The sequence below is a fragment of the Mesocricetus auratus genome, unplaced genomic scaffold (genome assembly GCF_017639785.1).
Source record: "Mesocricetus auratus isolate SY011 unplaced genomic scaffold, BCM_Maur_2.0 Super-Scaffold_100676, whole genome shotgun sequence".
Taxonomy (NCBI): domain Eukaryota; kingdom Metazoa; phylum Chordata; class Mammalia; order Rodentia; family Cricetidae; genus Mesocricetus; species Mesocricetus auratus.
In genome coordinates, this window is record NW_024429266.1 from 52,776,784 (window position 1) to 52,802,548 (window position 25,765).

Sequence of the window (25,765 nt, forward strand, 5' to 3'; positions counted from 1 at the left end):
ACTGCCTGGAGATGGGTGAATGGATAAATGAACAGTGATTAAGTAGAAGCCCTAACAGGAAGTTTGAAAGGCTTATTATCATCTGCTCCTCCCCCTTCATACCCCTCCCCCTACCTCCTCTCCAACATTTTCAGTTCATTCGATCTTGAGACTGGTGGTGGAAAACAACCAAAGCCAAGTTGAAAGACACGAGACCAAACCCTCTCCTGCCTCCCTTGGTGGATGCCTGGCAGAGGGAACAAACAGTTATACTGCCCTTACAAGGAGTTAATGGGGAGACCACCCCCATTTTGTCTTGATGGCATCAACCTGGTTTAGAGACAAGTATGTCTTCCATGACTCCGCTGAGTGTCATCCATATTTAATGCTCCATGCTATCACAGTCAAACTACTTGGATGGTCATCAGCACCACTTAAAAATATGACTCCTTGTTAAATAATTAACTACGTGTGATGGGGTAGCCTCAAGCAATGCTCAGAGCTCCAGTAATTAATGGATTGGTTACAAGATGCTCATAGGGCGGCTTAACCACGAAAGCTACCATGTAGGTCTCAGTGTTTCAACACGAGTCCTGTGTGCTTAAGTGGCAAACAAACAAAATGGTTTGGTGTAGAGCTGGGAGGTAGGAGAGAGAGGATCACAAGCTGTCACAGCAGTTTGGAGACCTTAGATATCATACTCAGTGAGAGAATGAATACAGGCCTTCCTGTGCCCCAAGCATCCCCCACCTTGTCTCTGATTACATTAAGATCTGCAGCATTTGATGACTGCCTTTTTTTGAGGGCAGAAGCTGAGGATTCATAACCATTCTGTCCTGGGTTCTGTTTTATGCCCCTCTCGTGACAATTAGGGATGAACCTGCTTGTTTGTTGTCTTGCTTGCGCTCTATTGTTGATTATTCTCAGAAATTAACCTCGGAACTTTCTTGGAGGAATTAGTCAACATCATCTCAGTTCTAGGAATTGAGAGAGGAAAATGACCCCATGACTGCTCACCAGCAGGCAGGCAGGTCCCCACTCAGCGCACCCCACCCACCCCCTGAGGGAAAGAAAGGCTTCGGGAGATGAAACATTGTCGTCCTTTTGCACCATTGTAGGCAGTCAGTCAGGTTGGAAGTATGGGGCGATAATAGGACAGTCTTTTCAGAGAAAGCCATGGGTTTCAAGTTAGCAGGAACCATCTATCAATTCTTAGGATTATGCCGTGATTTACTGTCAGAGCACCATGTATTCTGTGATTTTCTGCCTCCCGTGAAACATTGTGCTTTCCTTTTCTATTGATGTATCAACTATAATAGTTACAAGCAGCTACAGAAAAATCAATAGCAAGCTTTCATTACCGTGTACATCAAGTCAAGAGCCGCACGCTTCAAGAGCATGCCTTGTTAGATGCCCACCAATGGAAGAGGGCTGTGCGCTGCTGTTTTTCCCCAGACTGAATGGGAAAAATCAGCTTAGAGAATTGTAAACATTCAGATTGTATAAATATGGTTGTCATGAATATAATACATATATGGTGTGTGTGTGTCTGTGTCTGTCTGATTATCTTCTAAAAGAAAGCACAGAATTCTGCATAGAGTTTAATCCTTTTATCAAAGGAAAACAACCATTCCAAAACAAGCATAGAGGTCTGTTGCCATGTGTTCTATTTTGCAGTTTTCTTCAGGTCTTCCAGGCTGCAGGAGTAAGCACTGGGGGAGTGATGGTGTACTATACCATGCTCCACACCGGGCAAGCAATGGGCCTCAGAGAGCTAAGAAGCTGATGCTACCCTGGTCTGAACCAAACTCTCATTCTCCCTCAGAGTGCATGTTGGAAATAAAAAAGGGTGTGGGGCTTATTGTGTTTGGGTCATATTTAGCTACCAGATAGTGCATGTAAAATCAAGATGGCTGGGAAATGAAATACATGTACACAGGCATTGTGGGAACTGCCAAAGCCCCCAGAGTTATCCAGTACTTCAGTGTTGATTTGAGCAATGCACAGAGAAAACTGACAAAGCAATTCTAAGCAGTCCTGATTCTGATCCATGTGAAATCGTAAAACCTAGTGAATTCCCCACCGCCAAACCCATGCGATGGATGCATCCAAGCCTGTAGGTTTCAGGACTTTACCCATCTCTTCATGTGCCAGTCCACTAAGTCATTCTCATCTGTCATGATTACCGTCCAACTCCAAACTCAGTTTAGTTTGAGCTTGAGAAATTATACATTTAGAAAGAAGGCAAAAATGTATGCCTTGGTCATTTTTGTGTTCATATAAGAATCTTAAACTAGAAAATACTTTTGTAGATCTCTCAGCAACATTTGAATCAAACACCCTAACAAAAAACTATCTCAATCTCCCCCAAAAGGCCATTTGGAAATACTGCATCTAAAACCCTTTTTCACATTCAAGAGTGAGTGTGTGTGCTTGTGTATGTAGGGGGGTGGATAGCTGTTACCACTAAAAAAAATTGTTTTAATTTTAGTTGTAAAACCAAAAAGCCAAGTAGCTTTAGTGTCCGCCTTTGACCCTGACAGTACAATAGAATGCTTTTCCACGGGAAACTGCTTGGCATTTATTCTGTCTCAGTTATGCAAAGGTTCCTTGTAGTTAGCCCATGCTGGTTATAGCTGAGGATCCTAGGAAGTCAGCGAAAGACTCCCCAACTTTTTTTCTGTACCCCTTCCTGGAAAAAGCTTTTCATTGCCCAAATTAGTTAGGCAATAGTAACATCAACAAGATTAAATTGTCCCTCCCCTTTCTTTCCATTGCTGAATTGGAGCCTATAGCCTCATAACATTAGGCAAGTGCTTGACAATCCATTTATATCTTCTGTGCGTGTATACTGAGATGCCCACACCACACGCGCACGCGCACACACACACACTCACACACTCACTCACTCTCCTGTTTCTCCTGTTTTTCCCTCTAGGATTACAGGAGCATGCCACCCCACCTGGCCTTACCTGTAGTCTAGCGGTTAAACTTTAAAATGTGTGTGCTTCACGTGTGTGTATGTCACATGGTTGGGCTTCCTGTGGAGGCCAGAAGAGGGTGTATCAGATTCCCTGGAGTTGGCAGGCACAAGTGAGCCCCATGGTATGTGGGTGCCATAAATGATCTTAACCACTTTGCCATCTCCAGCAACTCCCCCTCCCCACCCCCGTGCCTAAATAAACCTACTTTCAGTATGGTTATCCTAACTGTAATCAGATATATGTAAACATCATTCGGAAGATTACAGAATCTCTGATTGCACCTGATATTGCCTCTAGATAGCACTCAGGCTCTTGGTAAAAGAACTGTCTTTCGGGGCTGGAGAGATGGCTCAGCGGTTAAGAAAACTGGCTGCTCTTCTAGAGGAAGTGGGTTCAATTCCTGGCACCAACATGGCAGCTCACAACTGTCTGTAACTCCAGAGACCTGGCACCTTCATACAGACATATATGCAGGCAAAACGTCAAATAAGAGTAAATAAGTCATTAAAATATATGTAGGAGGAAAAAAAAGAACTGTCTTTCCAGGCTGGGGATATGAGTCAACCTAAGAATCAGGGTTTCATCCCCAGCTGGGTTAGAGGAGAGATCCTTCCTTCCGTGACATTCTCCACAGTCACCCAGGAGAGTTTTTGCTCTGGCTTAACCCGATGGATTCTGGAGGGGAGGTCAGAGGGTGCAGACTCCAGCAGGAAAGGGGCAGGATGTTATAGACAGCAGGGACTTTCCAAGCTGGCTGTTCCGAGCTCGGTGGGGCCACGCTGGTGGGGGAAATCCAGAGTGACAGCCGGCATGTCACCCACCCACCTACCTGGCTCCCTGCCAGAGAGGTTGCTGAGCGTGCAAGCACGTGTGTATGTGTATGTAGGCTTCAAAGATACCGTGGAAGAATATCTTAAGCAGAAATTGTGAGTATATTAAAAAAATCAGGCAATAGTTGGGTGGTGGTGCAAGCCTTTAATTCCAGCACTCAAGAAGCAGAGGCAGGTGGATCTCTGTGAGTTCCAGGCCAGCCTGGTCTACAGAATCAGGCAATAAATAATGAGTAGACTTGCAGAGACGGAAAGTAGGTTTGTAAACAAACCAAACGTGTATCAAATAAAGGCAGCTGTGGTTACAGCTTCTGTCACTGGTCACAGTAGATTGAAATTTTCTTCCCTATTAAGAAAAAAACCACAGAGGCTTATGCTAACATTTTTTGTTGCATTCACATAAGTGTTATTCTGTGATCTAGTCGAATTCTTAAACTGGTGTGGTGTTTAGTAAATAATCTAAGATGTGACTTCAGGTCTTTCCCATCCCACAATGTAGTTTTTCACTTACAAGCCTTTCTTCCCAGAAGTGTCTTCTAGACCCTCATTGCAGATCCTGCTCAGGCTCCTCCCTGGTGGCGTGCTTGTGTGCAAGTGTCTGTGGCCTGCCCCACAACTGGTGCTACTTCCTGTCCTGGCCTTCCCACTCACTGGTCACTGCACTCTTCCTGGACACACTTGGACAAAGGACAGGACTGTGCCATGCACTCTGTCCCCACTTTGTCTAGCTCAGCCACAGGCAAAGGCTTGAATGCAGCCTGAGAATAACCTGTAGCTGGGTTGGCTCAGCAATGCTCACTCATCCCCACTGAACAAAGAGAAAGTCACTCTCCACTGGTGTCCCCCAGGTGCCCACTACTTCAAGGTAGGTAGATAATCTCATCAATGGAGGCCTTCTGGGAATCTCAACTAAGCATTTGAGGATTTCTTATTAGTGACCAGAATGGGTAGATGATTACGAAGCAGTTGTGTTTTATAACACAGTGTTCGATGTGTTGACTACCAAAGTGTGGGCTATCCTGCCTCTTTCGGAAGGGTTAAAGGATGCTTCATTTTTGCTGACTCATCAGTGTGTGTGCACATCACAGCAGCTCACCCCTGCCTGCAACTCCAGCTCCAGGGACTCTGCCGCCCCCTTCTGGCTTCCACAGGCACTCCCTACCCATGAAGGGTTGTAGATAGGGCTTCTGGAATAGCTCTGGATCCAACTCTGGGACCAAGACGGGGCAGGGTCTTGGTGGTAGGAAGGAAGTGCACCTCATCTCCATGCCCATCAAATACTTAGAAACGAAGGGCAAGGCAGAGAGAGGAGCATAGAGGGTGGAGCTTAGACTGTAGCAGGAGCTTCATTAACCAGTGTTAGAAGAGGGAATGATATTGTCAACGCCACTGAGTCTTACGCATTCTCACTGCTGAATTAGTATTAGTTAATAATACATCGTGAGTCCAAAGCACAAAACTTTCATCACTTAAACTAAAACTGCTTAGCCACCACTGGTAGGTGATGTGTAAGTCCTCTGAGTAGTCACACTTTCTAACAGGGTTTGGCCTGGAGTAGATTGTGTTCTTGGCTTTCTATGAGTTAGATGATCAGGAATTGGTGTTAAAGCAGTTGTTGAGAAAAGTAAACAGACTTCCTTCGGTCAAAGAGTAGATAGTCACATCTCAGTTTTCTCTTGAAATTGCATTGCAGAAAAAGAAATAGTCCTGCAGCCAACCCTGCCTTTGGCCACAATCAGAATGGCCCACAGCTTGCTCTTGGTGCTGTAGTTCACTGTCTTGGACCTAACAAAGCTATCTTCAATATTTTCAGTCTTCAATCCATAGATAACCCCCAACATCAAATTTTGGGCACCGAAGTAGAGAGCTTGGCTCATTTTTCAGCTACAGCTGGAAAATTGAGTTGGTGGAGGCTGCCCTTGACTCTGGCATGGGTATAATTTATGATTCCACAGGAGGCTCATGGGAAGAATATTTGGCTTGTCTTATCCTAAAGCATAGGATCCCACGAGGCAGTCATGGTTCCACGGTGACAGCCTGAGCTGAGGCAGCATCTGGGGACCTGTGTCCTCCCTTAGGGAAGGCCATTGGAAAGGTCAGAAGAGCTCCAAGTATTGACACTCTTCGCTTGAGGCTGGTGTCTGGAAACCAGTGGGTGGGTACAGAGTTTTATACGAGCTTTCCTAGGCAAGGACTGAATGGACTAACAAGGACAGTTGTTCAGTCCAGTCAATGCTACGGAGAGGGAGTAACTGATGCTGCACCGTCCTATCCTGTAGTCATTACTGTTTTCTTTTTAAATTCATCCTGAGACGAATAAACGGAGATGGAAAGGCAACTTCTTAAACCAACATAATCATAGATTTAGATATATATTACATATCTAAAATATAAATATAAAATATATTATTACAGCTGTCTTAGCAAAATCTAGAGTTACATTTTAAAATCCCAGATGAAGATAGCTTCCTCAGCAGACGACAAGCCCCTGAACTGGAGTACTCAGCCTAATCTCCCTGCTAGATCTCTGCCACATGATTACGCAAATATGAAACAGATTGGTAATATAGATTTTCTGTCTTTCACAGAGAAATACAAATCCATGAGCAATTGAATGAATTATTAATTTAAGTTATGTCCAAAACCTAGATAAGTATTTGGCTCTAACGATCTTGTTAGGTAGCTGGTTGTTCTTTTAGCACCCCACCCTGAAGAGCCTCTTTTTTAATTTTTCAAGCCCAATAATTCAAGCTAAGAATTGGTTTTCTGAATAATTTTTCCCTTCTTTTCAACCTCTGCCTCACTGAGCTGAATTTCAATAAGCTGCGGGAAATGATGTAATAACAGGCAAAGCGTGCATCTGACTCTTAAAAGGTGACTTTATTTGAGCTTCATAGTCTAGCGAGACCCTGGATACTTAGGTGTGAGTAATAACAGGTTCTCATTGGCCTCCGTGTGCGGGGTAGGGTGGATTGTTTGTTGTCTTCTTCAGAGGAGCACAGAGTCCCAGTAGAAGCCCCATTAATGCAAAACCTTTCAGTGTGGTCACCAATTGCTAAGTAAATGTACACCTCTGGTAACCACAAGCCCATGCTTTCTCCAAGAAATGGGTACTAAAGTTCTGTAAATGTGAAGCAATTATGGTAGTATACTTAAAAGGGAGTAGATGTGCTGGGGAGATGGTTTGGTGGTTAAGAGCACTGGCTGTTCTTCTAAGAGGACCAGGGTTTGGCTCCCAGCACCCAAATTAGCAATCTGTAACCTCTTAATTCCAGTTACAGTTTTGCAGACGCCCTCTTCTGGCCTCTGTGAGCACTGACAGCGCATAGTGCACAGATGTGCACACAGGCAAGGCATCCATACACACAAAGCAAAAATAAATAAACCTTTAACAAAATAAATAAAAAAATATTAAAAGGACTAGAGCGGATCAGGTACAACACTAAAATACCCACCTTCTCCTGACACTATTCATTTATTCATCCTGTGTCTCTTAAGAAACATTTAGACCAGAGCCGCGGGGAATTACTCCAAAAGTGATATAATAAATGGAAAGGCTCTGATAATAAAAAAAGAAATTTTAATTCTCAGCCAATATTTCATAATACTGATACAAAAGCAGACAAAATAGCACTCTTAATTCCTGATGTTTAAGACTCTGCTGTTCATTGAGGGGTGAATTTATTTCTCCTAAGATCTTCAGAACCCAGGACAGAAAGGAAGTTTAAACTTCCCAACACAAATAAAACTGAAACATCTAAGGTAGGTGGGGTTCAGGCTGCTCAGTCCTAACTGGGGATAATCACCAAGCTCTATAGGACATCCGGCTGTTACTTGGAGTCTTGTTTTGTTTTAAGACAGGCTCTCACTTTATGACTCTGGCTGAATTCTAATTCACTAGGTAGATGAGGCTGGCCTTGAACTCACTTCCCAAGTGCTTAAAGATTAAAGGCCACCACATCTTTTCTTTTGTTTTTGTTTTTTGAGACACGGTTTCTCTGTATAACAAACAGCTCTGACTGTCCTAGAGCTCACTTTGTGGACCAGGCTGGCCTTGAACTCTGGTGCTAGGATTAAAGCCGTCTGCCACCACGCCTGGCCTTGTTTTTATGAACTTGATTATGAACTAAAGCAAGGTCTCAGCCTGTGGGTCGCAGCCACTTTGGGAGTCAAATACCAGGTATCCTGCATATCAGATATTACACTACAATTCATAATAGCAAAATTACAGTTATGAAATAGTAACAAAATAATTTATTGGGGGGTCACCATAACATGAACTATATTAAAGGGTTGCAACATTAGGAAGTTTGAGAAACCACTGTTCTGTAGCAATAAATATTTATTCTTATATAGCAAGTGGATTATACCAGGATTCCCAAATCTGCCCAAATGAGATGAACCATGAGTATGGTTCTCCTGCACATGCAACTAACCACTCCCCGCATCCCTCCACCCCCATGGAACCTTGGAAGATCAGTCAATGTCAAGATGTTGCCAAGGACTGTATCACCCTGAAGTCTGTTGACTACATCTGTCTCCACTGTCCTCTAAGTAGGAAGTTTCTGTATGACCTTTGGGTGCAGGCAACAGCTGGCGGTGAGGACCAGATACCTTGAGTTGCACACAACTCAATTATTTTGTATAATGTTGGAGGTCTTCATTCTTCACTGCTGTTTGGAAGACTTTTAAAACAGGTATTCTGGTACTCTTCGGTCTCATAGAAGCCTCCTTTTCCTGTAGTTCTTTCTCCCTTTCCATCCATGCCCACTTTTCAGCCTGAAATGGTCTCCCTTGCTCCTCTGGGAGCACCTGGCTGCAGAACAGGCTGTGAGCAGCCTTGTATGGGTAGCAGAGCCCAGAAACATCAAGCGGCCCCTGGCTATCTAAATTGTAGGTTATCTTGTGGAAAGACTGCTATTTCAAAGGAAGGGATTTCTGTAAAAACGCTGAATTATGAAGGAGTATTGATTGGGTAGAACTATCTAGAAGACTCCATCTTTTGTCTTCTGGACTTATAATATAGAGAAATATTCAAATTAACTCTTTATTCTCAATTCACTGCTCAAATCTTACCCTTTTTTTCTGCTTAGACATAATCTCTCTGAAAGTTGATATTGCTTGCAAAGTACTACCAAAGCTAAGCAAGGTGAACCGGAATTGGGTTGATAGGTGCACGTACCCAAAATAATATTTTAATTGACTGAGCTAATATTTGATCCAAATTCATAAAAGTTTGAAGTCAGATAATTAAATGCAAATACAATCTTCATCCCAAAGACGATAAGAATGCCTTTAAGCTAATATTTTTAACAAGAACTGTTCAACTGCACTCTCTTGTAAATTTTATCATACCTTAGGCGGTTTTCCTCATTCGATTAGCTGGAAAGCTGAATTTATCCTGAGGCAAACCAGACATCTAGTACAGGCTAAACTCCACAACTGGAGCTTAAATTTGGCTTAATATATCCCCACTTGGATCTGCCTATTTAATTCTCTTTCATATGATAACATTGGTTTATTCATAGTCTTGACTTGCCACCTGAACAAACTGAACCTCATATCTTATTCTAAGAAAATAAGAAAACTTTGCAAAAAAAAAACTACCAAAGTTCCTGAATGTAGTTCATTCAAATGCAAATATAGTTCAATACTGTTTCAGAATGTGACTATTAGAGTGGAGGTATGGCTGGGGATGTATGTGGCTGTCCCCTACTCTAGGGACAGATGATCTCTGTGAAAGGAAATAGCCACTGCGACTCCCAAGACCAGCCAAGGTGGCTCTAGTTCTGATGCTCACATGTGAAATGTTGCCCACATATTTTATCAAACATTAGTCTCTGTCTTCAAGTCTGATTCACACACAGTTTTATTTGAAGTTTAAAGGCACCAAGGAAATATTAAGTAATATGCCCCCTTTAAATTCTGTCTCTTACTGTCCATGCATATAGAGGTAGTTGTCACAGCCACCTGACCTGTACACCATATAATCCATTTGCTGGCCTTAAAATCTCAATGCTGTACACCACCTTTCTTCTGCACATTTTGTCCCTAGGGATTTCGGAAATTAAATCGCAAATCATTACACAGATGTTAAAATGTTGGTAGCTGAGGATCATGGGCTTTAGGTTAGCATGGGCTACATGATAGGATCCTATCTCATATTTTAAGAACACAAAATGAAGAAATAAATGTTCTATATCACCTGATACAGTGTCGCTAACATGATATATCACTACTTTACCGTTTCAAACAACTGCTTTCCCACTGTTCGTGGAACTCAATTCCTACAATTTTCAATCAAGTTGTACTTTTCTAGAGATAAAATATAGGAGATGTTTTCTACTATACTTGAAATTAGTTTTGAATTTGACAAGGCAGTAAACTTAGTAGTGGTACTGCTGTCTCATTAAAAAAAAGCTCAGTAAATTCCTTTTGAATTAGTTTCTCTATGTCCTATTCCTAGGAGCTTAATAGAAATTACTAAGTTCAGTCATATAGGCACCGGGTGTCGGAGGGTATGTCTGCACTGTGTGTGAAATAAAACACAAGATGCTGTAGGCTGCCTCTTTCCAAGGGAGTGTGCCTAGCAGCATAGACAAGAATAAGCCGAGGACTAGTGGATGGGAAGGAGGGAGGGAGGGAGAAGGAAAGGAAGAAAGAAAGAAAGATGGAGAAAGAAAAAAAGTTTAGTGAGAAAGATGTTACCAGAATATTTAAAAGATCTCCAGACACAAGCAAGGTCGATGTGTATAAAATTGATAGGCAGGCATATTGTTTAATTTGAAAGGCCAAGACATCCTCCTAGGCTGCAGCTGGGCATGTTGCTGTCTTGCAGCTAGCAGACAAGTGGCCATGGAGCACTCAGTGCCCTGATGGGGAAATGGAATACGTCACTGAGCCGTTCATAGACAGTGGTGTCTGCCCTGAGTCTCGGGATCAAGACCAGTTAGTGGAAAGAAGGTGAAGGAAAGGAAATCACAGAGGGGCCAGCACAGGTCCGGGCTCAGGCCCATCTCAAAACAGTTGGTAACGGGTGAAATCAGACCAGAGAGGTAAATGCTAGATGGATGTCTTTAATCTTTAGCCCAAGGGCAGTGGCAAGCCATTGGAGAATTTCAGGCACACAATCAGATTCCTATTTAAAGCTATCTTTCTGACTGCCCCGAAGAAAATGAATTGGAGGCAGGCAGCATTGGAAGAATTGAGAACAGTTAAAGAGGTTGCTGAAGCAATAAAGGCAAGTTATGGTGGTGACAGAGGAAAGGATAGATTGGAGACATAATTAGGAAGCGGATCCAACAGGACTTGGTGGCGTGTGCACTGGCAGAGAGGAGCATCAAGTGTGTCTCCATCCAGCCAGACATCTGTAATTGGATGGATTCTGGCCCAGGAAAGACAGGAGAAGTTCAGGTTTTAGAACACTGGAGATTTGGTTGAGTTGTAAACATTGTGAACTTAAGAACTCCCCAGCCATCTAGGTAGAGAGGGCATAAGTATGCCTAAAGTCAGATTTATTTGGCAGCCTCCAGCATGGGCATTGACAGAGCTGATGAAGACGCTGAGCATGGGAGAGTTCAAAGGATGTGAGACACAGGCACACCACACAGAATACCTGGCAAGACTCCCGACTGACTCGGTTTCCCCAGGCAGCACAATCCATAATGGGATTGGAGTGTGTGTTGCATCCTGTTAGGGAATGATTCTATGCAAAACAGAAGGCTGTTGTGAATCCAGTGTGGAAGAATGAGAGTGTGTCAAACTTTGTGTGTGTGTGGGGGAGATGCTAGTTTGGAATATTCAAGAAGCGGCTACATTTGTTCGTCTTCTATGTACTGGCCAAGTGGGAGGATCCAGCTGCAAAGACCATGTCTGTCTCCCTTAGGGCTGCCTTTGTAGAAGATGAGAAAGACAACTTTTTTAAAAATGCCCTTTACTTTAGGCACTTATTTTTAAAGAAATTAGCTAACAAGAAAAAATATCTAGAAAAATATATGTGTAATGTAAGCCATCAAAATCTAGCAATGGTATGAACTTAGAGTTATAAATGATCTAAGTATCAGAATCAGGGCAGTAGTCACCTGGTGGACCTCCATGGTGATAAGGGAAGGAACACACAGATGACCCACATCTCACATGAGTATAGACTGTGCATATTAGATTATGCTTAGAAACATATATGCATTGTATTTTTCTTTTTCACATTGCTAGAGATGGAAGCATGGCCTCCTACATGCTAGGCAAACTATTATGGCCCTAGTCCCATGCACATTTTTTTTTCCCATCTCTGTCTTATCCCTCCCTGCGTGTGTGGTTCGGGGGTTCTGAAGTCAATGTTAGGGATCTTTGTTGGTCATTCCTCTACGTCACTCATTGAAGCAGGGTGCTCAGTCAACCCCACACTCCACTGATAGCGTTAGTCTTGCTGACCAGCTTGCTTTAGGAATGCCGTCTCCACCTTGGAGACTGGAAGTAGAAGCTGGACACCATTCCCACCCGATTTTTACTGTTTTTTGTTTTGTTTTTAGATAAGCTCTCTGTACATAGCTCTGGCTGTCCTGGAACTCACTGTGTAGACCAGACTGGCCGCAGACTCAGAGCTCCTTCTGCCTCAGCCTCACAAATGCTGGAATTAAGTGTGCATCCCACCACACCTGACCTCTGACCCAGCATTTGTATAGGTTTGCTCAGCGTGCTTATTTGGCAAGTGCTTTCTTTAACCACTGACTCATCTCCTCAAGACAAGAAAATTTTAGTTAAGGCAGAATATGCACAGAACTTATCATCTTATTTTCTATATAGACTTTAACTTTTTATGTGGTGCTTTTTTCTGTCTTCCTTTTTTGGAGCAGTTTTGAGTCCATAGCAAAATAGAGACAAGTGTAGATTTCTTGTTTTCCCATCCCTTTTTGATTGAGAATGGATTGATGCCCTGAGTGCTTCTCCTGCCTTTCACTTTAATTTTGGGAAATGGGCCTTCAGAGATTTCTGGGTTTTGTTCATGAAAAGTCAACCACTGGAAAAATGGCCAGGTTGACTGGTGCTGAGAAAGACCGTAGCCACCTTCCACGTTTGTGGAAGCAAACACCCTCTCCACATGTCATCCGCACAGGAAAGCAACGCTCACTCCTGAAGGGCTGTTTTACTTTTAAGTGACCTTTTAAAATGGGGAAGTAATTCCGTTTTGCACATGAGAAAGTTGGCGTTGATGATTTGAGTAGCTTGTTTGTGGGTCTAGTCATGAAGACTACATTAGACCGTCGTTGTCAGTGATTTTTGTTGAACTCAAATTTGGACCATGGGATGAAATTGTCTTAGTCATTTAGACATTTTCCCTGATGCCTGCATGTAAAAAAGCCGAGGACACAGAAACTTCTTGGCACGCTCACAGCCCAGGTGTAGAGGGTTGGGTAGGCATTATTCAGAGATGTCTCTGAAGGCACCCTCAACGCTCGACTGTCTTCAGTTCACAATGGATGGTGGCATTTAAGATGGTGAATTGCCTCTGAATGGTCAGGAGCAGTAGCTGATGCATTCCTGTATAGACGCTAAGTTTGTGAGGAGGAGCATTCTTTAACATATTGTACACTTTCAAAAGTCAACAGTTTGGTTAGCCAGGATGTCCCCACCTGCAGATTAGTTACCGACCCTGCTGAAGGAAGTCCTGTGGTATGGACTTAAGGGAACGGGGTGAGACATACCTGCTCATAAATGAGGGCTCTGCTTTCCCGGATGTAGCACTAGGCCTTGGGATTTTTTCTTTTGAAAAATGAAAATAGTGGCTGGAAAGATGACTTAGCAGTTAAAGACACTTGCCTGGTGATAAGGAATTCAATCCATAGAACCCATACAAAAGTGGAAGGCAAGAACCAACACCACAAAGTTGTCCTCTGACCTCTGAGCATGGACTGTGGCCCATGGCCCATTCCACATCATGTATACACACATGTCAATGGGAATATGACTATTTTCTCTGTGAGAGCAAGAAAAGTTAATGGGGGCGTTTTTTTTTTTTTCTTTAAAGAAAGTAACTAGGCATGTTGATTAGTGCCTGGTAAGTGTTGGTGGCCTGTCTGTTAATCCCTGGGTCTCACTGACATCTTGAAAACCTCACTATCTCCAACTCTGACTTTTTCGTTGTGTGTATCATATCATCCTTCTCATAAATAATCCTCCATGAGTGGTGCTGCAGAGCCCCCACAGCCTCTTCCAACGGACTCCTGCACACGCCAATTGCTTTCCTGTCTTTTTAGGAGAGTGTCCTTTGGAAAACAAAGTGCACGAACACCACTTTTAGAGAAAATCCAGGCTGCCTGACACACACATAAGGGGGCTTCAGCCCGTCCCTCTCTGACACACTTGCTCCCCTCAAACAGACATTGTGAGGTATCAGTGTTCCAAGGATGGATTCCTTTTGTCTTGTTCCCGGGTTTTGTGGATGGGACACTATCTGTAGGACATCTTTTTTCATCTCTTGGTTTGGTTCACCCCTAAGCCTTTCAAAACAAGTGAGCTAGAGAGATGAGATGGCTCAGCACTGACTGATCTTCCAGAGGACCTGGGTTTGATTCCCAGCACCCAAAACTCTTCAAGCCTCATCTCCACAAAGAAGCCTTGAGCCCTGAGTTAGATGTCCATCCAATGTGGTTTCAAGGTCCCACTGCTGCTCTGTATCACATTAAATGGACTGCTTAACCTAGGGACTGTTATTCCTGTATCTTCAACATCTGGCTCAGGCAGCCATGCCTTGTGTACGTATGTATGAAAAGGTAAGATGTGCTGAAGTGCTTTGTAGACCACAAAGGCCCACAGTTGTAAGAGCTTCTATTGCTACAAATGTAAAGAGTGCAAGCACTTTATCAATGGTTCTCAACCCTACTATTGCTGAGATGTTAATTTAGTTCCTCATGTTGTGGTGACCTCCAACTTAAAATTATTTTCATTGCTACTTCATACCTTGTAATTTTGCTGCTGTTATGAATTGTAATGTAAATATCAGTTGTTCCAATGGTCATGGGTGGCCCCTGTGAAAGGGTCGCTTGACTCTGAAAAGGGGTTAGTCACCCATACGTTGAAACTGCTGGTATATATGTGTTAAGCACAGCCCTTCCACAAGGGTTAAATTTCTTGTTACTAATTTGCTTAAAGGTATCAAGTTGTATGTTCAACTTGGTAAAAACTCTTGGGTTAATAAGAATATCACTACAAATATATCAAGTAGAGGGGTTATAGGGATGAGTTTGAAATTTTGAGTTTCAGGGTTTACTGGGAACTGAGGAATAGAATCTAATTTTAGGCAACTGCACGGAAGATTCCCTCCTCTCCTCTCCCCAACCCTCTTTTCCAGAGTGCATTTTGTTCATATAAGAGCAAGTCTCCTCTCCAACCTCCAAAACTTCTTACAAAATTATTTATACAAATTATTCAAATTTATCCCCTTAAAATACTTTTAAAACTTCCTCATAGAAAATTCTTTTTTCCTCCCCTGCTGTATCAAAGGAAAAAGCATTCTGCCAACAAACCACGTGACAATACCTACATATTTATATCCCGTCATCCCTCAGTTCTGTTTTAAAAGACTGTGTCTCAGGAAAAGACACTTGTCCTGGTGCCCGCCAGGCCCCTTGCTCAGCAAAAGAGCAATCTTTGAAAGTATGTGCAACAGCAAGGTCGCCGCCTCTCCCGTGACAGTGACCAGGGAGGCCAAGGTTCATCTTCAGAGAAAGCCGAATCTTGCCGATGACGGAGAAGTCAGCAGCGCAGTAATATATTCCAGAAGGCCTAAGGGTCTACTTTTCAATAAGGATGGAAAAAACCCTGAGCACCCCACTGTGAGCTTATCGTAATGTGCTTCATAGAAAAAGTTGGTAATTAGTCCCCGAGTGACTAAAGTAGAATAGATAAGCGATTGATACTTAGAAGGAAGCTCCAAGTGCTCTTGCCAGGCATCAAATTTTAAATGCTGCAAGGAGGGGTTGGGGATGCCTCTGCCTGTTTACATACAGTCTCCAACGCAGAATTTGTAACAGCCACTAGTGTTTTAATTGTGTGAGAATGAAGGTTATGTAAAATGCCAAAGGAGCACAGAGTGCCAAATGCAAGATGTTTGAGATCAGGTGTAAGACGCCACAGAGCTGGTGGGAATTCCGGTGGGTGTCACTCTCTTCCTCCTGCAATCCAGATGTGTCACACAGTATTTACTGAGGGAAAACGGAACTGCAAGTCTCAGGACTTGCGTTTAAAATCTATTGCATTCTTAAATGTTCATGAAAGGAAATAAACTTACAGGGAAAAAAAAACACCAATTCAGTGGTTATTGTAGGAATGCAGTCACGCTTCCTGAAGAGAAAGTACACACAAACCACATTAAAAAAAAACCAAAAAAAAAAAAAAAACAAAAACAAAAACAAACCCGGTTTCCTGGGAGGAGAGATTTTCACCTATATTTTGACATTTACCATCTCTGTTGTTTTTAGGTCCTTGTGAGCTCTTCTCTATATAGACCATTTAGATTGGGTGGGAAAAAAAACCAAGGTTTATCTGTCAGGCCCAGAGATTCAGGAGACACAGGACCCCAGGGACTACAGGCTTGATTCTCAATGGCAACACCAACCAGTGAATCTTGCCATTTGGACCGCAAAACTTAACCACATTGTAATTTTAAAGGTTGTGAGCATTATTAACCTTTAAAATATTTCAGTTGTGCTGGGTGTTAGTGGTGTACGCCTTTAATCCCAGCACTCAGCAAATGGATCTCTGTGAATTCGAGGCCATCCTGGTCTACAGAGCGAATTCCAGAATAGCCTACAAAACAATACAGAGAAACCCTGTCTTGGGGAAAAAAAATCAAAAAAAAAATTTCAATTAAAGAAAATATTGTATATGTAAGTTTTCTCAAAAAATGAGTTTCTAGTTGAAAAGGAAAGCAGGCTGGCTCACAGGATCATAGTAAAGGTCACTTCACAGTTACAGTCTTGTGAAAATACACCAACAATGTAAAGGGACAGTCACTAGCATTCTTTCTGAGGATGCCCTGACTAATGTGTGGTCCTCTCCTCAGCAGCTTGCAGTCTCTGGAGGGAAAGGGACAGTTTCATAGATGGAGGCAGCTCAGAGGCAGGCAAGAGTGCAGTGACCCAGCATCTGCTTGCCAGCAGATGGGAGACAGTTCAACACTGCCTTCCCCCTTCCTCTCGCCCTTTTGGGTTCTGGCTGTGTACTCCAGGCTCGCACGGAGTCCACAGCCCTCCTGCTGCAGCTAGATTATGTGTGTGTGCCACCATGCCTGGCTTGCCTTTGCTTTCTTGAAAATCTCAAAGTATCAGGATCTTTGCCACCTGCCTAGACCTAGAAGTCTGTGGGACAATTAACAGCATACTTTTAATGCTAATTTAGTCATGTGAATTCAACCCTGACAACTGTGGGTGGGTGGCATATAGTTAACCTAGGTACTTTCCTCCTATGTGGAAAACTGCAAATGTTTTGAACTTCTCAGAGGAAGTACAAATTTGGACCAGTATTCTCAGAAGTTACCCATAAATGATAATCTGAGATTCATCAGTGCTCAGTTTAGAACAGTAGTATACAAATAATCTAAAAAACCACTTTGCCCCCAAAACTCCTCATTTATCTTGTGTATTCCACATTGCTCAAATTCCAGCATCCTACCAACTGGTCTCCGACTATTTCCAGCTTCTCTGCCTCATGTCCATCTTACACTGTCATGAAATGTGTGGTCATCTCTCAATCACTGTCACCTAACTAAATGTAGAGTTCTCTTTACTACTGAAGGAGAGCACATTGAAGGTGTTTCTGATCATTTACATTTGCTCATTTTGAACCAAGCATAACTTTAGAGCGTAGCCATACTTCTAAATATTAAGTAATTTAAACCCACTTTAAAAACATTGCACATTAAGGGGGGCAGTGGTGGCGCACACCTTTAGTCCCAGCACTCAGGAGGCAAAAGGCAGGCAGATCTCTGTGAGTTCCAGGACAGCCAGGGCTACACAAAGGAACGGTGTGTGTGTGTGTGTGTGTGTGTGTGTGTGTGTGTGTGTGTGTGTGTGTGTGTGTGTTGGGCGAGGGGTGTGTTCACATTAAGATGAAGTATTTGGTTGGCTGTCAAATAAATGCCAAGTGCCACAAGTAGTACAAAGCTTCAGTGTAGCGTGCATCTGGTTGCCCACTCAGACAATAATCAAGTATTTTTGTACCTCCGATCTCTCTCACTTTGAGCTAGGACTTTGTCTCCATATTGTGTATTTACTTCTTCCCGATTCCTCACTGGTTTGAATCTGGGCCAGGGTCTCGGTAATAGAGAGAAGCACTAGTGTAGATCATGCTTCAAACAAACACTCGGATCCTTCCAAGCACAGTTCAGTGGTACACGGAAGGGAACCTTCCATTTTGTGGACTCATGGAGAGATGAGGAACGAGGAACACACACAGACGTTGCACAGGCTAGTTTGACGGCGCCTAACATATTGGCTATGAGTTACTATGGTAACGACCTTTCATCTAGCACATTTAACCTTTTACTAATTTTCTCATAGTAATTTGGTTTACTTCAGAATCTTGTTTATTCTAGTCCAATTAGAAAGTAAAGGATGAGGATGGCTGTGTCTGTTTAACTCTGTGAGGAATATATATATAAACTCATGCACATCTGTATATTTTTTCCAGCAGCTTCTATACACACTTCATATAAATGTTATACAGTGAACATAAATAAACTCCAGAAGTGAAATTCCAACATTCCATCTTTCCCGTGGCCATCATCTGTGTGCGTTTGTATGTGAGCCTACTCTTGTGGTACTGTGTCTCTTATCCAGTATGTAGAAGGACCTCTAGGGCTGACGTCTCAAAACTAGATGATGACCCGGAGTCAGGCAGGATGAATTGCCTGTGTCCAGCTTCTTCATAGCCGTGACCCAGGACCAGGAGGAAAAAAGAGTAAAGAGTCGGCCTTATGAAGCTACATTCAGGTTAAAGGGCACCAAACATCCTGGCTTGTATTCTGCCTAAAGGACAAGGCTTTCATTTGATAAAGATCATTAGTCACTGAGATATATATTTGAGAGAGTTCCCAGTAGTGAACCTTCAGTTGGCAGTCACTGGAGTGTACCAGATGGTTCATTAGCATAGGCTAGACAAGGCAAAGGCTTTCAGAATCATTTAGAAAATGTCAAACAGAAACAAGAACCCTGTCACTTTTTATTAGAATTAACTACATCACACCCTGGACACAGATTTCACCTTGGGTCAGAAAAATTAATACAGAATTATATGAATTGTGTAATATACTGGTTTAAGATAGGTCTTTCTCTAGGGACTCATTTGCTGGCAATATATTATGATCCCTCTCCTCAAGCCTTTCCTTTTGTAAGATATGAGAAGAGTTGACCTTGCTCAAAATCCATTGGTGTCTAATTGGTTTGAGGTATATGCAGAATTTCAACAAGACCATCTTGCAAAGCTCTTTTGCGATCCCTTTTCCAGAAAGCATGGTGAGTGGGGTTTCCTGAATATTCAACAGTATATAAACCGTACATTATATCAAGGGGAAAACACAACCATGAACTGAACATTGCTTTAGTAAATAGGAATCTTAAAAAAAAAAAAAACACGCCATTGAAATCTTGTGTTTTACACGCAGATGTCAAGAATCTTGAGAACTTCCAGCTGGTGGAAGGTGTCCAGGAACAGGTGAATGCCGCTCTGCTGGACTACACGGTTTGTAACTACCCACAGCAAACAGAGAAATTCGGACAGCTACTTCTTCGACTCCCCGAAATCCGGGCAATCAGCATGCAGGCAGAAGAGTACCTCTACTACAAGCATCTGAATGGGGATGTACCCTACAATAACCTTCTCATTGAGATGCTGCATGCAAAAAGAGCCTAAGTTACCACTCCTAGAAGCTTGCTCTAGGAACAAAGACTGGAGGAAGTCGAGGAGGAGGAAGAAAACATAATACTCTGAACTGCTCCTAGAAATGCTAATTACGACTCGGTTTAAAGACACCGAATTTTAAAACGCATAATAATCAAATACTTAATTGCAAATAAATGATATATCAGGGTATTCGTACTGCAAACTGTGAATTGAAGGCCTCTCATCCCCAAAGGAGTAAGGATTCCTGTGTAATGGGGTGATTGACTTCACAGTCCAATACCACCACATCAGAATAGAAATGGACAGAACAATTCTTGTGTATTTAAACTGATCTGTTAAGAAATTTCAGCATTTGATCGGTGTTATTAATTGGACTTGTCCAGAATTCCTCCCTGGTGAAGCTGAACGACTCTAAGAACACATGGGCTGTGCCTTGGCAGCCCCTCCCTCCTCCCAGAAGGCCCTACACCTTCTGACCCGTGAGCCCTGAAGCTGTACTAAGGACTTTGTTCAGCCACACCCTCCCGTAGCTCCACTAAATCATGAGTTCTGAATGTCTGTCTTAGACCTGCCAATAGCTAATAAGAACAATGTATAAATATGTCAGCTTGCCATTTTAAATACATTCTGAAGTTGTTTTGTCGTGTGTTCGTAATTAAAAAGCAAAGCAGGCAGTATCCCTCTTCTATATAAGCATTAGTTAATATTAAAGGAAATCAAACAAGTTTAAACAAATACTCCCAGCAAGCTAGACCTTAATTCTGCTATTGTTGCTGAACTGTGGCTTTGGCATGGTTGAGTTTCATAAGAAATTTTGGCCAAGTGACTTGTTAGAATACATCCGTCTGTTTAGTCATCAGGATTTATAGTACACTAAAAAATAAAAACACTAAACTTTTTTTTGCTGGGATGTCAAATAATCACAGTGTAAGTAGCCAAAAAGTCAAAGCATGCTAAGCAACGCCAAATAAAGAATGGTTGAGCTGCAAAGGCAGTTGTTGCAAGGTTCATTGATAATCAGAGAGCACCTCCTAACTTGGGATGCAAAAGCAGTGATTCTCATGGCCTGGAAAGACAGTAATCTGCAGAGAGCAATGGAAGAGAACGATACTGGCCTAAGTTATAGACCAAAGTCTGCTGTAGAACAAAACTATTGGAGGGCGGAGATGGCAAACACACTCTCCAAACGTGCTGTCAGTATTAATACGCCATGGCCACATAGGGAAGCCTCGCCTTACTTCCTGGTCCTAAAAGGGAGCTGTGCAGATGTAGATCAGCATTTGTTGAAAATAAAGTATTAATACTTTCAAGTCAAACAAAACATAGTGTTTACATTCTTTAGGTCCTGGGGGGGGGGTGTTGGGGGGACTTTGACACTTCAAGATAGCATAAACAGTCATTCTTTTAGTGTTACTTTTCTGGTTCGTAATTATTTTTAACAGTACTTAATTACTGTATGTCGTGAGACACTAAAATCAAGAATGGGACTCTCATTTCGTCTTTGATTTGTTGAGATCAGCAGCACAATCACTTGTAGAAACTGTAAAAAATAAAGTATCTCCCAGTCCCTTAATTTTTTTTCTCAAATGTTTTCTGGCTTTGGAATAGTTTATTTATATTGTATATCATAGTTTCAACTGTAGACAATTATGATGCTAATTTATTGTTCCTCTGGTTCCCCTTTGTATAAGATAGAGCCAAGACTGAAGAAACCAAATATGTGTTTACTATAGCATGTCTTCAAGTTAGTGGAACATAGTTCAGGGGTATAGAAGGGTCTTAATGATTAAAACCATCCACTTGATTACATGTCTGGAAATTCCCATAATCCTTCTGTAGCTTATTTAATATCCATTGTGAATCACGTGACTTGTAGCTTTTTCTTGTTTTGAAGTCATTTTAACAAGACCCAGTCTTACCTGGTTTTCCTTTCCAAATATTGTAAGTTGTATACCAAAGATATTAGTTTATTACTTCAGTGTGTACAAAGAAGATTGATTATCTTATTACATTTATTATTAATCACCTCTACTATCCATCCTCACGAGGGATGCGCATTGCCTGGGCCAGGCAATGACTCTCAGTGTTATCTTCATGGTTCAAAGAAGGATGGAAGGTCATTAATCAGCTCAGATCCAAAGCATTAAATAAAACAGAAGCATGGCTGTTCCTCCCAACTAAAAACCAAGTTGGTTAAAGGCACTTGGAGAAGGAATGGTGATGTCAGCGTTCAATGAGAAAGCCCTAGCCTGTCTATCAGTGTGGGCTAAAGGCTAGAAGGATGGTTATGCAGAGGATTTTTTTACATTGAAAAAAATCCATATTTCCTTATTTTAAATATACTGTACTCCCCACTGAATATTAAGCCTAAAATTGTCCTGCTACGGCACTAACCTATTAGCTCTTACCCTGAGAATGGTTAGAAAGCCAAGCAACAGCCACATCCATGCCGAGGACAGAAAGTAAGCAGGTGAGTGCTAGCCCAGCACTGATGGCCCGTTCAGAACTGGCCAGTTGTCTGATGTCAGTTGGTAGCCAGTCTGTAACTTAGCCAACTGCCTTATCAATTACAACAGTTGTTCATAAAGGCAGACTCAAGTGGGAAGGTTTTCAGCTGAGCTGGGTCTCCTGTAGTTGGTCTCTGTAAACAGATGATCTGTAATGTCTAAATCTTTGGATTATGGGCTCTTCTGGAATCCATGCTGTGTTCAGATGTGAAGTTGGTTACTTGTTGACAGTTTTCTTACTGTATCAGTGAAATACATATTGTCATGTCAGTTCTTGCCAGGAATTTCTCAATAAAATGGATTTTTTTTCAGTATTTCAATAAATATTGATATGCCCACCCGGTAACTTTTAAAACCCTTTATGTTGTCCTTGTGTTGGATATGAAAGCATTTAGTAATTAAATAACATGCCTATGAATGGAATCCAAAGAATGTCATAAGAATATAGATACTTTGTGTATAAGACTTCAGATGCGGGAAATGACAACAGAACATTCAATTTGTGTACCATAGTTCAGACAAAATGATACCATGCTTTAAGCAGTTGGCACAAAATTCTTTTTTAGTGGGGGGATCATAGCTTCTTTATGGGCATCAGGACACAGGACTGAGCCAAGTGGCCAGGTCACCGGTACAGGTAGTCAGCCTGGATGCTGGCAGAGATTTAAGGCTCCCATTTGTCCCCATTGTTGAGCAGCTTCTCATGTGCCTCTGTGGAGAACTCAAAGTTGGGGCCTTCCACGATGGCATAAACAGGGCAGGCCTCCTGGCAGAAACCTAGATACTGCTTTTATCCCAGCGCTCAGGAGGCTGAGGCAGGCGGATCTCTGTGAGTTTGAGGCCAGCCTGGTCTACAGAGCGAGTTCCAGGACAGTCTCCAAAACAATACAGAGAAACCCTGTCTCAAAAAACCAAAAAAGAAAGAAAAGGAAAAACAACAACCAAAGCCTCTGCATCCCTGGATGCAGAGAGGTCCCAGATCTGAAACTGAGCACCTCCAGACCCTGCAGGTTGACCCTACTGGGAAAACCATGCCCCCTCTTCTGTAACTTTAACTTTGACTCAAAACTCCAGGGGAATAGAGTAGAATATGACCCAGGGTGATGAGCTTCACATTAGTGAGCTTCTCTTATTGTTGTTTATTATTTTTTACAGTATTTTAATTTTTATTTAATTTTCATTTATATTTGATAATAAATATTTTTATTTATTTGGCTGTCCTGGAACTTGCTCTGTAAACCAGACTGGCCTCAAACTCATGGAGATCTGCCTGCCTCTACCTCCTGAGAGCTGGGATTATGAGTACACACCCAGTTGGTTTTATAATATTTATTTTTAACTATGCATATGTATGTATGTATACGAGTTTGGGTGCCTGTGAAGGTCAGAGGCATTGGACCACCGGAACTAGGGTCACAGATTGTTGTGACCCACCCATTGGGCGCTGGGAACCTTACTTGGATGCTCTGCTAGAACACTGAGCACTGGCTAGGCAGTGGTGGCGCACGCCTTTAATCCCAGCAGGCAGGGGGTCTACAAGAGCTAGTTCCATAGCGTGTAGTCCGGCGACTGCCATCAGCTCTTGGCTCAGCCTCATGGGGATGGCCTGTACAGGACAGACAGCCTCACAGAGTTTGCAGGCAATGCAGCGTTCTTTCTCAGATGGGCAACCGCGCGATGTGTGTTCCCCATGGAAACGTGGACTCAGTGGTCCCTTCCCAAATGGATAGTTGATGATGGCAGGTTCCCCAAAGAGGTAGCTCAGGGTCATACCCGGTGCTTGGATAAGTTCTGTCCACATCAGAGTCCGAGCTGCGTGCTCAGTTGGGGACTTCGTGTCCATCTCAAGCTCCTGTACACTCACATACTTGTAGGCTGCTATCACTGCACTGCTTTGGAGGCTTCTGCCACTGTACATGACCAAGGCCCCGGGCAGCACGAATGAGGTCAGACGATACATCTTGAGGCGCCCTGGCTCCTTCCCCTTGGCACAAAATTCTTAATGTAACTTTTTGCCTACCAAACAATGCCCTAATAACTTTCCAAAGTGTCTTAAATTCAGATCCTCAGAATGGCTTCATTTTAAAGCCCTTTGAACAAAGCACCATATTGGTCAGAGGTTTAGAGCAGGGATTGTATTTTTTTTTTTTTTTTTGGTAATTAGCGGTGCTAGAATTCATGGCTTCACTAAGCAAGCCAGGACTTCTGCGTTATACCCTGCCCACTGGGAGCACTTTGAATAGAGGTGGTGTGAGTCAAGGAACTCTAACAGCTTTTGGCACTCTCTTTTCTTCGAAAAGATACTAGGTATCAAAAGGCAAAGATAGTAGAGAAAATCAGGCATCCGTATGTATGCATCAACTCAGAACCAGGGGCAGGGGGCATGGCTCTATGGTAAAGTACTTGTACAAACAGGAGAACCAAGGTTCAAAGGCCCAGAACCCAGTAAAAGGTAGGTAGTCGAGGCATCCTACCTAACTGCAGCTAGATTCAGGAAGTGGAAAGTGATAGAAGACATCCAAGGCAACCTCGGGCCTTCATATGCAAGCACGCAGGCACATGAACATACATCACATACATATGCAAACAGAACATTACCCTCAGAACCCTAAGAGCTTTTATCCCCTGGAGTTTAACCCTAAAAATAAGATATCTAAAAAACATGAAAGAAATAGGCCTCTTTCAATACTACCCAGCTTTTGGAGATGTTCAAAGCCAACCAAAACAGATACAAACATTCGTTTTGGAAATAAAATATGCACTATAAAGTATTACAAGAGTCAAACCACTTAATTATGAAACATCAAAGATTAGCTCCCTTTCTCACTGTGCCCGTCTCATCCTCTTCCGGCTAAGGCAGGCAGGAGGCCTTGGTCCTGCACGGCATTCTACAGCTATAGGATACTGCAGAAAGTTACCAGCCGGATGTATCCACATGGGACATACACATCATGAAACTGAGATTTCAAGCAATTAGACTGTTCCACAAATCCCGCCTCCTGTGTCAATCCCCAGAAAGAAAAAAGCAGAATGACTCTTGGCATGTCACAGAAAATACAAATACATATTCATGTTTAATTGAACTGTGTGCACCCAGGTTATCACCGGATCAATCAGCTGAGGTGAGAACATCGGGGTTTTTTTTTTTAATGTTTTTCTAAAGCAGGAGAGTTTCTCCAGAGTCCATTGGCCGCTGGCAGAGGTCATTCTGACAGAGCCAAGGGGCCCAACTTCCACCCTTAGAATAACACACACCAAGTTGCTAAACCCCCTGCAGCACAAGGCGCCCAAAGGGGTGGAAAATGACTTGTGCTGATGTGCATTTGCTTGTTTTGTGGGATATTCAAAATAACTTTGAGGGGGTTTGTACCTTTAATGAAGTTTGACGTTCGGGTTGAAGCCATCTCTGATGTATGTTATTATGAGAACCATGTGGAGACTGTTCACCAGAACACAGGTCAGAAAGCACCAACACTTAGTGGTCTTGACATTTCCCTGGAATAATACAGACCAATTTTCCTTAGCGCCGAACAGGAAGTGTATAGTTTAGTCACTCAAAATAAATATT

At 42.6% G+C, this 25,765-nt stretch overlaps 1 protein-coding gene, 1 long non-coding RNA gene and 1 pseudogene across 9 annotated transcripts in view; 1 reads left to right on the forward strand and 2 right to left on the reverse strand.

The window, feature by feature from the left end:
* Nr5a2 (nuclear receptor subfamily 5 group A member 2) overlaps nt 1-22,552 on the forward strand; it is a 127,830-nt gene extending 105,278 nt beyond the window's left edge. For all 7 annotated transcript variants that reach the window (XM_005073438.4, XM_021229165.2, XM_021229167.2 and 4 more), the window contains one exon: nt 19,452-22,552. In XM_005073438.4, coding sequence (XP_005073495.1) covers nt 19,452-19,699 — 248 coding nt within the window. In that variant the 3' untranslated portion in view covers nt 19,700-22,552. The remainder of the gene's footprint in view (nt 1-19,451) is intronic.
* The window catches only part of LOC110341501, a 46,405-nt gene continuing 36,452 nt past the window's right edge, over nt 15,813-25,765 (reverse strand). For both annotated transcript variants that reach the window (XR_002383468.2, XR_002383467.2), the window contains exons 2-4: nt 25,568-25,692; nt 16,080-16,132; nt 15,813-15,963 (exon numbers count right to left, since the gene is read on the reverse strand). This is a non-coding gene — a long non-coding RNA (uncharacterized LOC110341501). The remainder of the gene's footprint in view (nt 15,964-16,079; nt 16,133-25,567; nt 25,693-25,765) is intronic.
* On the reverse strand, nt 22,823-24,157 carry LOC101838323 (annotated as a pseudogene).